We start from the raw sequence: 16,023 nt of genomic DNA on the forward strand, positions 1-16,023 counted from the left end.
TACTTATAGTACTCGCAGTCGTAGACCGTGTGATCTTCGCCGACTTAGATGGCGAATCTGACCCCTTAGATGCCGAGTAACCCTCGGTCGATTCTGTGTCGGGAGACGCCTTCTCCCGGTTCTCAGCACTATGTGAGTTCTTTGACCCTTTACCAGGATCGTTAGAGTCGCAAGTAGTCGTATTTGACCCTTTACCAGGGTCTGACTTCTTGGATCTCGAAGACATGCCGGTCCCACGTGGACACGAGTCGCGGTAAACCACGAACGGCAAATAAATAATATGTACGTAAATAAAGATCGATACCGATCAAAAACGACTAAAAACAATCAGCGGAACCCTCTAACAGGCTTCCGCTACAATAGACACGACAAAATAACACACTTACTTGTATAAATGCCGAAATATGCGAATGCAATGTGGAAAGGCAGCTATTGAAAATGGCCGCCAAGAAAAAAGATGGTTGCGCATGCGCGAGGGACCAGTCATAGGCATGACCAGGGGAGCGTTAATTTTTATTCTTGGCGGGTAATTATTGCGAAAGTGGAGTTAGCCATATGTAGTTGTTCAACCTAGCAGGTAAGTATGATGCGAAGGAGATAAGATGAAGCAGTCTTTGGAGAGTTACCTACCTTGGACAAGATGAAGTAGTCTTTGGAGAGTTACCTACCTTTGACAAAATAAAGCAGTCTTTGGAGAGTTACCTACCTTGGACAAGATGAAGCAGACTATGAAGAGTTACCTACCTTGGACAAGATGAAGCCGTCTTTGGAGAGTTACCTACCTTGGACAAGATGAAGCAGTCTTTGGAGAGTTACCTACCTTAGACAAGATGAAGCAGTTTTTGGAGAGTTACCTACCATGGAAAAGGTGAAGCAGACTATGAAGAGTTACCTACCTTGAACAAGATGAAGCAGTCTTTGGAGAGTTACCTACCTTGGACAAGATGAAGCAGTCTTTGGAGAGTTACCTACCTTGGACCAGATGAAGCAGTCTTTGGATAGTTACCTACCTTGGACAAGATAAAGCAGACTATGGAGAGTTACCTACCTTGGACAAGATGAAGCAGACTATGAAGAGTTACCTACCTTGGACAAGATGAAGCAGTCTTCGGAAAGTTACCTACCTTGGACAAGATGAAGCAGACTATGAAGAGTTACCTACCTTGGACAAGATGAAGCAGTCTTTGGAAAGTTACCTACCTTGGACAAGATGAAGCAGACTATGAAGAGTTACCTACCTTGGACAAGATGAAGCAGTCTTTGGAAAGTTACCTACCTTGGACAAGATGAAGCAGACTATGAAGAGTTACCTACCTTGGACAAGATGAAGCAGTCTTTGGAAAGTTACCTACCTTGGACAAGATGAAGCAGACTATGAAGAGTTACCTACCTTGGACAAGATGAAGCAGTCTTTGGAAAGTTACCTACCTTGGACAAGATGAAGCAGACTATGAAGAGTTACCTACCTTGGACAAGATGAAGCAGTCTTTGGAGAGTTACCTACCTTGGACAAGATGAAGCAGACTATGAAGAGTTACCTACCTTGGACAAGATGAAGCAGTTTTCGGAAAGTTACCTACCTTGGACAAGATGAAGCAGACTATGAAGAGTTACCTACCTTGGACAAGATGAAGCAGTCTTTGGATAGTTACCTACCTTGGACAATATAAAGCAGACTATGAAGAGTTACCTACCTTCGACAAGATGAAGCAGTCTTTGGAAAGTTTCCTACCTTGGACAAGATGAAGCAGACTATTAAGAGTTACCTACCTTGGACAAGATGAAGCAGACTATGAAGAGTTACCGATGTAGCAGACTATGAAGACTTACCTACCTTGGACAAGATGAAGCAGACTATGAAGAGTTACCTACCTTGGACAAGATAAAGCAGACTATGAAGAATTACCTACCTTGGACAAGATGAAGCAGTCTATGAAGAGTTACCTTCCTTGGACAAAATAAAAAGGTCTTGGGAGAGTTACCTACCTTGGACATCTTGAAAAGGTCTGTGGACCTTCATTGAACAAGATGAAACACTCTGTGCAGAGATACTTACCTCAGACAAGATGAAACACTCTGTTGAGAGTTACCTACCCCAGACAAGATGAAACACTCTGTGGATAGTTACCTACCTCAGACAAGATGAAACACTCTGTGGAGAGTTACCTACCCCAGACAAGATGAAACACTCTGTGGAGGGTTACCTACCCCAGACAAGATAAAACACTCTGTAGAGAGTTACCTATCCCAGACAAGATAAAACACTCTGTGGAGAGTTACCTACCCCAGACAAGATAAAACACTTTGTGGACAGTTACCTACCCCAGACAAGATAAAACACTCTGTGGAGAGTTACCTCCCCCAGACAAGATAAAACACTCTGTAGAGAGTTACCTACCCAAGACAAGATAAACCACTCTGTGGAGGGTTACCTACCCCAGACCAGAGAAAACACTCTGTAGAGAGTTACCTACCCCAGACAAGATGAAACACTCTGTGGAGAGTTACCTACCACAGACAAGATAAAACACTTTGTGGACAGTTTCCTACCCCAGACAAGATAAAACACTGTTAAGAGTTACCTCCTCTGTGGAGAGTTACCTACCTTAGACAAGATAAAACACTCAGTAGGAGTTACCTACCTCAGACAAGATGAAACCCTCTGTGGAGATTTACCTACCCCAGACAAGATAAAACCCTCTGTAGAGAGTTACCTATCCCAGACAAGATAAAACCCTCTGTGGAGAGTTACCTATCCCAGACAAGATAAAACTCTCTGTGGAGAGTTACCTACCCCAGATAAGATAAAACACTCTGTGGAGAGTTACCTACCACAGACAAGATAAAACACTTTGTGGACAGTTCCCTACCCCAGACAAGATAAACCACTCTGTAGAGAGTTACCTACCCAAGACAAGATAAACCACTCTGTGGAGGTTACCTATCCCAGACAACATAAAACCCTCTGTGGAGAGTTACCTACCCTAGACAAGATAAAACACTCTGTGGAGAGTTACCTACCACAGACAAGATAAAACACTTTGTGGACAGTTCCCTACCCCAGACAAGATAAACCACTCTGTAGAGAGTTACCTACCCAAGACAAGATAAACCACTCTGTGGAGAGTTACCTACCTCAGACAAGATGAAACACTCTGTGGATAGTTACCTACCTCAGACAAGATGAAACACTCTGTGGAGAGTTACCTACCTCAGACAAGATAAAACACTCTGTGGAGAGTTCCCTATCCCAGACAAGATAAAACGCTCTGTGGAGAGTAACCTACCCCAGGCAAGATAAAACACTCTGTGGAGAGTAACCTACCCCAGACAAGATAAAACACTGTTAAGAGTTACCTACTCTGTGGAGAGTTACCTACCTTAGACAAGATGAAACACTCAGTAGGAGTTACCTACCTCAGACAAGATGAAACACTGTTGAGTTACCTACTCTGTGGAGAGTTACCTACCCCAGACAAGATAAAACACTCTGTGGAGAGTTACCTACCTCAGACAAGATTAAACACTCTGTGGAGAGTTACCTACCTCAGACAAGATAAACCACTCTGTGGAGAGTTACCTACCCCAGACAAAATAAAACACTCTGTTGAGAGTTACCTACCTCAGACAAGATGAAACACTTTGTGGAGAGTTACCTACCTCAGAAAAGATGAAGCACTCTGTGGAGAGTTACATTGGAGAGTTACATACCTCAGACAAGATGTAGCATTCATTTTTGAACTTCTTGCCTAATTGACATGATGAAATGATCATTTGAAAGTTTCCTATCTTGGATTAGAGGAAACAGTTGCTGAAGAGTTACCTACCTTGGACAAGATGAAACGGTCATTGGAGAGTTACCTACCCCAGACAAGATGAAACACTCTGTGGAGAGTTACCTACCCCAGACAAGATGAAAAACTCTGTGGAGAGTTACCTACCTCAGACAAGATTAAACACTCTGTGGAGAGTTACCTACCTCAGACAAGATAAAACACTCTGGGGAGAGTTACCTACCCCAGACAAGATGAAACCCTCTGTGGAGAGTTACCTACCTCAGACAAGATAAAACACTCTATGGAGAGTTACCTACCCCAGACAAGATGAAACCCTCTGTGGAGAGTTACCTACCTCAGACAAGATAAAACACTCTGGGGAGAGTTACCTACCCCAGACAAGATGAAACCCTCTGTGGAGAGTTACCTACCTCAGACAAGATAAAACACTCTATGGAGAGTTACCTACCCCAGACAAGATGAAAAACTCTGTGGAGAGTTACCTACCTCAGACAAGATGAAACGCTCTGTGGAGAGTTACCTACCCCAGACAAGATCAAACACTCTGTGGAGAGTTACCTACCTCAGACAAGATGAAACGCTCTGTGGAGAGTTACCTACCCCAGACAAGATCAAACACTCTGTGGAGAGTTACCTACCTCAGACAAGATAAAACACTCTGGGGAGAGTTACCTACCCCAGACAAGATGAAACACTCTGTGGAGTGTTACCTACCCCAGACAAGATGAAACACTCTGTGGAGAGTTACCTACCCCAGACAAGATAAAACACTCTGTAGAGAGTTACCTACCCAAGACAAGATAAACCACTCTGTGGAGAGTTACCTACCCCAGACAAGATAAAACACTCTGTGGAGAGTTACCTACCCGAGATAAGATAAAACACTCTGTGGAGAGTTACCTACCCGAGATAAGATAAAACACTCTGTGGAGAGTTACCTACCCCAGACAAGATGAAACACTCTGTGGAGAGCTACCTACCCCAGACAAGATAAAACACTCTGTAGAGAGTTACCTACCCAAGACAAGATAACCCACTCTGTGGAGAGTTACCTACCCCAGACAAGATGAAACACTCTGTGGAGAGCTACCTACCCCAGACAAGATAAAACACTCTGTGGAGAGTTACCTACCCCAAACAAGATGAAACACTCTGTGGAGAGTAACCTACCCCAGACAAGATAAAACACTCTGTGGAGAGTTACCTACCCCAGACAAGATAAAACACTCTGTGGAGAGTTACCTACCCCAGACAAGATAAAATACTCTGTGGAGAGTTACCTACCTCAGAAAAGATGAAGCACTCTGTGGAGAGTAACATTGGAGAGTTACATACCTCAGACAAGATGGAGCATTCATTTTTGAACTTCTTGCCTAATTGACATGATGAAATGATCATTTGAAAGTTACCTATCTTGGATTAGAGGAAACAGTTGCTGAAGAGTTACCTACATTGGACAAGATGAAATGGTCATTGGAGAGTTATCTACCTTAGACAAGATGAAACGGTCATTTGAGAGTTACCTACCTTGGACAAGATGAAACGGTCATTGGAGGGACCACGTGGCTCCTTAAGACTGTACCTCATGGTGTTGAAGAAGAGGACGGACATAATCTCTGCCATGGACATACATGATGATGGATGTCTGTAACAAGAAGGAGGGGATGTTTACAATAGATTTAATCTTGCTAGCTTACTTTTTACATTATTGCACATTTTATTGTTGTGACAAATATGAATGGTGAATTCATGAACAGATTTGCAAGGAATCAAAAAGCAACTGGCAGTAATGTGCAACATTTTATTAGTTGATCATTATAGCTAGTTATGATACATAAACTGTTTAGATTTAGATTCAAAGAATGACATCTGACTCAGCCATAGGCCCAAGTTTCACATGTGCTCCTTTACTATCCTCACCTTAACGTTTCAACAGAAAAGCATTTTGAAGTTAAAGAAAAATGTCTTTTCTTTTTTCGTTAACTTCAGTCATGCTCTCTGAAAAAAACAGTCTTAAGGAATTTCTGGTAAAGGAACAATGTAGGCCTATAAATGTTCATCTTTTAACTGTAATAATATTTCAAAACCTTTGTGCTATTAATAAAAGCATTAAATTGATATTCGCAGAACTAAAATCACAGCATTACTATATGTTATATATAGATTTTGCTTTTAATCATGATGCATGTAAATTGAAAAATTGTTATGCATAAAATTTACCCCCCTCCAAGAGTCCTTATACCTTTTATGCAGGAGGTACATTTCATGATGACACCAGGTATATGTGGAAATATGAGTGTATTGTGCCTATAAGGGAACATTTACACTGCTTGTTTGTAACTTTCAGCTCAAAGAAATGAGTATTTGTGTGAAGGCTTGTTCACTTTCCAGCTGAAATTTATAAACTTGCAAGAATTTCAGGATGAAAGGGAAAATAAAAATTGGGTATTCAAATTCCTCTTTGCTTTCTTATACGAAAAAGCAAAATTTGAATTTAATTCCATTCCCCATGCTTGTTTTTTCAGATAAGAAACCAGTAATCTCTGAACCAAACATGTCCGTCTCTTTTGTCATGATCATCCATATACTGCATAATTGAATAGACAGATCATCAAAGCTCAAAAATCAATTTAAAATGGATATTTATGTAATCTTTTTACACAAGCTTGACACACAAGTAATACCATTATTCAGCACTGTGTCTGATAAAAACACAATATCATCTAGTTGTGCTGTAGGCTGGAAATCCTCCAATTTCTTAAAAAATTTCAATAACTTTTCTGTCTATTGTCATTCTGTCTTTGGTGGCTCGCTAAAACATGTCATTGTTATATCAATATATAAACTTTATGTATTTTACAACAATTATAAACACGTTATTTCAACTTATATTAATCTTTCTTGTTGGGCCGGATGTCAGCGCGCGCGAGGTCTTAGTGTGGGAGGAAACTCGAGAGAAGGTGACCCGATACCTTTGTCATTGTTATATAATGGAGGTTTTAAATACCAGGTGTACACTGGAGGAAAGTTAACAGCTACATTAACATATACAAGAATATGAGCCGGCAGAAAGTGGTGACAACGACATCTCATCCCCAAATAATCACATATACCTTGTAAAATGTTTGCTGTGTCCCTACTCAAATATTTTTCAGTAGGTAGGTAGGGAGGGTTTGTTTTCATTTCTAGAACTACCGCATTTCTATATAAAATGAGACATTTTTTTCAAATTAAAAAAAAAAAAACCAGTCTGATTGTGTCATTTTGGGTGGGTTAGTCGGTTGGAAAAACTGCAAACAACATTTTTTTTAAGGATGGCTTAATTATGAAGGCAATACTACTTAATGTCTATGCTCTCTTATAGGGATTATAGATTTTACTAGATGCAAGGGCTTCACGGATACAGCTGCATCACATGTTTTTATATACCAAGCATAAGCTGCGATGAACCCATTGTGGTATACAACACAAATTTTGACCATGATGCACATGCATATCAATAATTAAAAGATTAGGAATGAAAACTTGCACGATGTTAACAGTTTTTGCCCTTAAGTATGCAAATAATTTTTGGTCAATTTTTGAATTGCTACAACATTTTGGATACCAGCATATTATGTATGAAGTGATCTTTGAGTAGGAAGTTAACCTGTGTTCGGTAATAAAATTTCAGAAAACAACCTTCTGTGACAGATAGTTTCTGGTGCCTGTCACTATGCAACTCTGTAACTTTCATATTTTTCTCACCCTAGCATTATAATAATAAGCATACATCGTGCTGAAGACATGATTCAGTTCAAGCCTGCTGTCTTTTACGTATCAAATTAAGAAAAAGGCTGCATACTGTTTTAAAAAATATGATAGTAAATCCTACGGTATCTGTAATTATTAGTTGAAATATCATGAATTTTCCATTGGATAAAAACATATCATAATGCAGTGAAGATATACAAAATATTTTATCTTCACACATAAAGATGTCACTCCTAGTATGGTCCAATCTGAACTGTACATTCTATTCTCTGCGTAGATTTTCAGTTTCAAGTTTAGATGAAGCGTCGGCAGAATAAATGGTTGTGTGTTTCACCTATGCACCATACATTATTGTTTTAACATAACTACACTATTATAATATCATTTTTGTCTGGAAATCTGACCAGATAATAGCAGCAAACGACAAATTTGCAGTAAAACACATTCAAAATGGCGCTCGGTAATGTTGTCAAGAGTGACGTCATAAGAACTTGGCATAAAAAAATATGCTACACATTCCCGCGCGTTTTTGATGTAGCAATATTTTTCCCGTTCAATATGAATTACTCATTACACTTGTATAAAACGAATATGTGATAACCAAAAAACCAGTGTTGTGGCAAAATGTGTCTTCGTAACAGTTTTGAAAAGTAACCATTCAGATTAATATGTCTCGCCTATGATGCCCTGCTTTGACAATTAATGCACATATCAGAGAAACTAACTTAAAAGCAACAAGAGGCCCATGGGCCTTAACGGTCACCTGAGTCTATAGTATTTATTTTTGTTGTTGAAATATGTACCAATTTGAGTAAAAAATAGTATAATGTTAACTTAACTTTGTCAGGACCATGAGCTGATCATTCCTAGACCAATTTTAAGTGAGATCGGCCTATTAGAACTTAGTAGCAAAATAGCGGCCATGGCAGCCAAATTGTATTTCTGATTGACCCGAAAAATAACAACACTTTGTCAGGACCATGATTCGATCATTCCTACAAAGTTTCAGTTCAATCGGCCAAGTAGATCTTTACTTTAAGTTTGAAATAGTTTACCAAAATGGCAGCTGTGGTGGCCATATTGGATTTCTGATCGACCTGAAAAATAACAACACTTTGTCAGGACCATGAGTCAATCATTCCTACAAAGTTTCAGTTCAATCGGCCTAGCAGAACTTGACTTTAAGTTTGAAATATGTTTTCAAAATGGTGGCCGTGGCGGCCATATTGGATTTATGATTGACCTGAAAAATAACAACACTTTGTCAGGACCATGAGTCGATCATTCCTACAAACTTTAAGTTCAATCGGTCCAGCAGAACTTGACTTTAAGTTTGAAATAGGTTTTCAAAATGGCGGCCGTGGTGGCCATATTGGATTTCTGATCGACCCAAAAAATAACAACACTTTGTCAGGACCATGAGGCGATCATTCCTACCAACTTTCAGTTCAATCGGTCCAGCAGAACTTGACTTTAAGTTTGAAATAGGTTTTCAAAATGGTGGCCGTGGCGGCCATATTGGATTTCTGATCGACCCGAAAAATAACAACACTTTGTCAGGACCATGAGGCGATCATTCCTACCAACTTTCAGTTCAATCGGTCCAGCAGAACTTGACTTTAAGTTTGAAATAGGTTTTCAAAATGGCGGCCGTGGCGGCCATATTGGATTTCTGATCGACCCGAAAAATAACAACACTTTGTCAGGACCATGAGGCGATCATTCCTACCAACTTTCAGTTCAATCGGTCCAGCAGAACTTGACTTTAAGTTTGAAATAGGTTTTCAAAATGGCGGCCGTGGCGGCCATATTGGATTTCTGATCGACCCGAAAAATAACAACACTTTGTCAGGACCATGAGGCGATCATTCCTATCAACTTTCAGTTCAATCGGCCCAGCAGAACTTGACTTTAAGTTTGAAATGTAAAATGTTAACGGACGACGGACGACGACGGACGAAAACGGATAGCAATAGGTCACTTGAGCTAAAGCTCAGGTGACCTAAAAACTTAATGTTGAGGGAGATGCTGACAAAGTCAATGGACCATGAAAGGTAGGCCGCATCACGCATTTGATGCATGGGTTGAGATGTACTACCTCAGATGCATCTATGGTCCAAGTTTGGTTGGCTTAAATGCAAAAACTTAATGTTGAAGCCGTCGCCGGAAAAGCAACACCTAAGTCTAGATTCGAGGAGGCGGCGAAGCGAGACAATAACTATTATTCAGAGGGGGGGGGGGAGCTACGATCAACGCTTTAACCAAGAAAACGGTTGATATGTTATCCAAAAGTACATAATGTCAATAGAAATGGGTGTACCAATCGCCGCTTCTCTTTCTCAGAAGATGACGTTTTTACCTAATCATTGACATTTAAGCGTTCGTTTAAAAATGTACATTTGCGTGCTGTTTGACAAATATGAGTGACAATAGTGCTAAATGCAAAATAAATGCCGTTAACAATTTATAAATTAATTGTAATTAAAAAAATTAAAGTATGCAGGATCTGTTCCCACGAGGTCATTGGACTGTCATGTTAGTCATTTTCATAGGAAAGATTTGGTGTCCAGCATTTTCGTGTTTTGAGATGTTTGAAAATGAAGGTCCCATAGGATTATTACTGAGAGGCCAAAAGGATAAAAAAAATAGAGACAGTCTTGCCAAAATCATGACATATGGCAGGTTCATATGATAATGTATGCAATCCTTGTGAAAACTGATGCCTACATACCTCTGATTAATAACTACATCCAATAATTTTATTATATCTACCAACAACCATGAATATGAATCAAATCAACCAACAGCCTGATTACAAATTAACCCCATCAATCCCCAATTACAACCATCAACTCCATATTACAAGCTAAATCAACCAACCCCATGGTTACAAGTAAAATACTGTAGCTCAAATGGTGTTAGTGGGAGTAAAATAAGCCAAAATCTACAGTTTCCCCCCGATATGATGATATTATCAATATTTAAAAGATTTTGCAATTACAAGTATCAGTACTGATATGAAAATTTCCCATCACATATAGACTAGTACAATGTATATGCTGAACTTGGGAACTCTGAAAAGACCAGATTTTGGTCCTTCTTTCAGCCCCTCATATAGACATCAGCTCCACCATGTGCAGAAAACGTGAGTTAAAATTAAGCAAACTGTTGTTAGAAAAGATGAAAATGAGAAAAGTAAAGAAACATCACAAACAACAGATTGATTACAATGTCAAAGGATTAAATGAGCTTAAAAGGGAAATTTTACACCACATTTTACCTATGATTGACTTTGTCACGAAAAGTAAACAGGGTAATTATGATACATCTGAAGGAAGATACAGCTGACCTTGTAGTTTCTCACGACACATATACATTAACTTGACAAGTGATCCACAAATATAGTCCCACGCAAATTTATAATGTCACAAGGTATTTTTTTTCAATCTGTGTAATATTTCATGCATTTGCCTTTTTTTCAATCATTTTTCTATAATATTTCTTTGTTGTCATTGATTGCGTTTTTGATCATACCAAAGATTTATTGTAAAATTTATTTCTAAAATTAACCATAATATCTCGAAAACCACTCAATAGAAAACTACGAAAACATTATAAAAGATCCAAGACAATCCTCCTTCATGAAAGAAATTTTCCTTTCAATGTACATGTAGCATTTTAACTGACTGCACAAAAATATAAAAATGTATAAAATAGTAAAAAGTAAACCCTTGTTACCTTTAATTTGGCACGAGACTCACTTACATCTAAATGATGCAGTCCAGTGACTTTAGAAGTATCCTATTTACCAGTTTCTCAAAAGCACGCACACATTTTAGTTAAATATATACCCTGGTATTGCAAATATTTCAGATGTTAGTGAAATAAAAGTAATGTACCTGAGTAAGCACTTAGACCAATTTCAGGTATCATTACGATAATTTTATATACACCACTAAAATCTGTAAGCTTCTACATAAAAGTCTAACAACTTATAGGATCTATCAACTGTGTCAAAACTTATACTATTAATGTGTCAACAATCTGATATTTTATTTGCTTCAGGGAATATGAACCTGAAGTTATATTTTAACAGGATGCAAACTTGCAAGTTAATGAGAAAATTTTAGAGAAACATTTTCAAAAACCAATCAGGTACACATGTCATGTAGTACTTTGATCCACTGTAAAAATGGGGGATACTTTTTGATATGTCACCAGCAGTCAACAACATGGAGAGCTCATGTGAACATGAAGACAAATGTCATATGTTAGTATTTAAGAAATAATACATATCGGTGACTGTAATATGGTGGAACGAAGGTGAGAAAATGTTGGAAAAAATAGTTAACGAAGGCCGCTTATGGCCAGAATTAATTATTTTTCAAACATTTTCCAATCCAGAATTGTATTTTTATATAACACATACACATGTATGTGATAACAACACAACAGTGCCCTTACTCTGTGTCTACAACACAACACCCCCTTACCCTGTGTCTACCACACAACAGTGCCCTTACCCTGTGTTTACAATACAACATTGCCATTACCCTGTGTTTACAACACAACAGTGCCCTTACCCTGTGTTTACAACACAACAGCCCCCTTACCCTGTGTCTACCACACAACAGTGCCCTTACCTTGTGTTTACAACACAACATTGCCATTACCCTGTGTTTACAACACAACAGTGCCCTTACCCTGTGTTTTCACCACAACACTGCCCTTTCCCTGTGTTTGCAACACAACATTGCCATTACCCTGTGTTTACAACACAACAGTGCCCTTACCCTGTGTTTACAACACAACAGTGCCCTTGCCCTGTGTTTACAACACAACAGTGCCCTTTCCCGGTGTTTACAACACAACAGTGCCCTTACCCTGTTTACAACACAACAGTGCCCTTACCCTGTGTTTACAATACAACAGTGCCCTAACCCTGTGTTTACAACACAACACTGCCCTTGCCCTGTGTTTACAACACAACAGTGCCCTTACCATGTGTTTACAACACAACAGTGACCTTACCCTGTGTTTACAACACAACAGTGCCCTTGCCCTGTGTTTACAACACAACAGTCCCCTTGCCCTGTGTTTACAACACAACAGTCCCCTTGCCCTGTGTTTACAACACAACAGTTCCCTTACCCTGTGTTTACAACACAACATTGCCCTTGCCCTGTGTTTACAACACAACAGTCCCCTTGCCCTGTGTTTACAACACAACAGTCCCCTTGCCCTGTGTTTACAACACAACAGTCCCCTTGCCCTGTGTTTACAACACAACAGTCCCCTTGCCCTGTGTTTACAACACAACAGTTCCCTTACCCTGTGTTTACAACACAACATTGCCCTTACCCTGTGTTTACAACACAACAGTGCCCTTACCCTGTGCCTGCAGCATCTGTGCTATTGATGCTATGAATCCTCAGTTTGTTGGCAATGTCCTTCAACTGTTGAACTTTGCTAGTTGAAATCTGAAGATCCATTTTTAACGTCTGTTCTCAAATCCCCAAGAAAAAGAGTGACTAAGCCAAAAGTAAAATCCTGTACAGCTCAAGGACTTTCCCTCAGACACTGTATTTTGATCAGTGTTGCGTTACAGATTCGTGAGATGTATCTAGAACGCTTGCCACAGAGAATGTCCTGCATCAGCTACACTGTATACCTATATATACCGAGTAAATTGATAGCCCTATACACCTTCAGGAAACTGTGACAGAACTTTAAATTTTAATTCACATTATCACATCTATACATAGCCTTATATCCTGTTTATACAAGCGTTGTGTCGCTCACCTCGGATGTGACAGTCGGTAGGTACTGTCCCTGGAGATACGTGTATGCTCAAGTTCTCATTTCCTCACAGAAAACCAACAGATAATACACAAGTATCTTGTCCCATCATACTGCTACATGTTATTTAATATTTACATTTCACATCAACCTCTCCCTTAATTGGAAAATTCCTGTTAGTCATGTTCCATATCAATAAGCATAAAAGTCCATCTGGCAACTTCGCAAAGCTATAGAACCATCAACTATAGAACCATGATATTGACCTAGGAGGTGATCACTGTACAGTCCTGGAGTAAGTAAACAGGAGAAGACGGTCTCATTCAGATGAAAATTCAATCATTAATCTATATCGAATATATTGTCAGACGGTACATTCTATAAAACATAGTCATGTTATTTTTATCATTAAAAAGGTCCAATGTTTTGACCAAATACTCAACTTTTATTTTGAAAATGTAATTTACATAGTTTTTAAACTGAAACATACATCAAGCAATGAAAATTCTTTGATTCACCATACAAAAGTTATTTTACTAGAGGCGAGGATCACCACCTTTTCTCAATTTTGTGATTAATTTATTCGATATTGTGATTGCTGTGACAAACAACTTTTTCTCTCCATGCCGTGTGCAAGATAGAGCTGTCTAGGGTAAGAAAGGGGTGTAAGAAATTTCTATATTACACCCAATTTCACGTGACATGATATCACAACTGCTCAACAATGATGTGACGTCTGGAATTTGGAAAAGTCTGATGCCACAATGCAGAAAAGGCAATGTGATGAACCTTAAATCATCTTTTTCAGGTAAAAATGCTCCCATACTGGGAATTCGGGTCTCCAGTGTGTGGTTTCCCTGGAAAGGTACTGTTTCTTCTCCAGAAGCCCCACTACTGGGATTTTGAAATGTGAATGGTAAATCTGTGACAGACAAAACAAGAGATCCCAGAGGGATCTTGGCGCCCACCATTGTACCATCTTCATTAGTTCTTTGTCAGTTCAATCTTTTCTCTTCTTTCCTCTAATCTGTTTGATCGAGTCCTGTTAACAGTAAATGCACCATGAGGTAACTTCTGATCTAAACTTAATACTGATGTGTATGAAAGCCAACCTTCAAAGTGAGTTTGTCATTTCACATATTTACTAGTACAGTACTTAATGTGAAAGAAATAGAATCGATCATTGCAATATGAGAAAGATCTGTTTAGTTCTTCTTTTAATCCATTTTGTTTTTATGATCAGTCTCAAAATATAACATGCACAACGAGGGATCAACGGGAACCTACATTTAAAATTAGAAATTAAGATCCCTTCCGTATTTCCCGAGAAATAGCAATAACAAACTTTCACTATCAAAATAGCACAGCTATGGACTAAGGGGAACCTACATATAAAATTTGAGAAAGATCCCTCTGGTGCTTCTTGAGAAATAGCGATAACAAACTTTCAATATCAAAATCCAAGATGGCTGCCTGTCGGCCATGTTGTTTATCCGATCAGTCTCAAAAGTTGCCCTGCACAGCTAAGGACCAAGAGGAACCTACATATGAACTTTGAGAAAGATCCCTCTAGTACTTCTTGAGAAATGGCGGTAACAAACATTCACTATCAAAATCCAAGATGGCTGCCTGTCGGCCATGTTGTTTATCTGATCAGTCTCAAAAGTTGCCCTGCTCAGCTAAAGACCAAGAGGAACCTACATATAGCATTTGGGAAGATCCCTCTGGAACTTCTTGAGAAATAGCGATAACAAACTTTCAATATCAAAATCATAGATGGCTGCCTGTCGGCCATGTTGTTTATCCGATCAGTCTCAAAAGTTGCCCTGCACAGCTAGGACCAAGGGGAACCTACATATAAAATTTAAGAAAGATCCCTCTCGTTCTTCCAGAGAAATAGCAGTAACAAACCTACACAATCAAATTCCAAGATGGCTGCCTGTCGGCCATGTTGTTCATCCGATCAGTCTCTAAAATTGCCCTGCACAGCTATGGACTAAGGGGAACCTACATATAAAATTTGAGAAAGATCCCTCAGGTGCTTCTTGAGAAATAGCGATAACAAACTTTCAATATCAAAATCCAAGATGGCTGCCTGTCGGCCATGTTGTTTATCCTATCAGTCTCAAAAGTTGCCCTGCACAGCTAGGACCAAGGGGAACCTACATATAAAATTTAAGAAAGATCCCTCTCATTCTTCTGGAGAAATAGCAGTAACAAACCTACACAATCAAATTCCAAGATGGCTGCCTGTCGGCCATGTTGTTCATCCGATCAGTCTCAAATGTTGCCCTGCATGCACAGCTTAGGACCAAGGGGAACCTACATATAAAATTTGAGAAAGAAACCCTCAGGTGCTTCTTGAGAAATAGCGATAACAAACTTTCAATATCAAAATCCAAGATGGATTCCTGCCGGCCATGTTGTTTATCCGATCAGTCTAAAAAGTTGCCCTGCACAGCTAAGTACCAAAGGGAACCTACATTTAAAAGTTGAGAAAGATCCCTCTTGTACATCTTGAGAAATAGCGATAACAAACTTTCACTATCAAAATCCAAGATGGCTGCCTGTCGGCCATGTTGTTCATCCAATCAGTCTCAAATGTTGCCCTGCACAGTTTAGGACCAAGGGGAACCTACATATAAAATTTGAAAAAGAAACCCTCAGGTTCTTC

At 39.2% G+C, this 16,023-nt stretch overlaps 1 protein-coding gene across 2 annotated transcripts in view; it reads right to left on the minus strand.

Annotated features, from left to right (window-relative positions):
- LOC110453208 (transketolase-like) overlaps positions 1–16,023 on the minus strand; it is a 53,996-nt gene that overhangs the window by 28,887 nt on the left and 9,086 nt on the right. The window contains exons 1-2 of one of the 2 annotated variants that reach the window (XM_021502062.1): positions 12,942–13,214; positions 5,325–5,442 (exon numbers count right to left, since the gene is read on the minus strand). In XM_021502062.1, coding sequence (XP_021357737.1) covers positions 5,325–5,442; positions 12,942–13,042 — 219 coding nt within the window. In that variant the 5' untranslated portion in view covers positions 13,043–13,214. Of the gene's footprint in view, positions 1–5,324; positions 5,443–12,941; positions 13,215–16,023 lie in introns of those variants that run through there. The other variant, XM_021502061.1, reaches the window with a different exon arrangement.

The sequence above is a fragment of the Mizuhopecten yessoensis genome, unplaced genomic scaffold, assembly GCF_002113885.1.
Source record: "Mizuhopecten yessoensis strain PY_sf001 unplaced genomic scaffold, ASM211388v2 scaffold7201, whole genome shotgun sequence".
Lineage (NCBI taxonomy): Eukaryota > Metazoa > Mollusca > Bivalvia > Pectinida > Pectinidae > Mizuhopecten > Mizuhopecten yessoensis.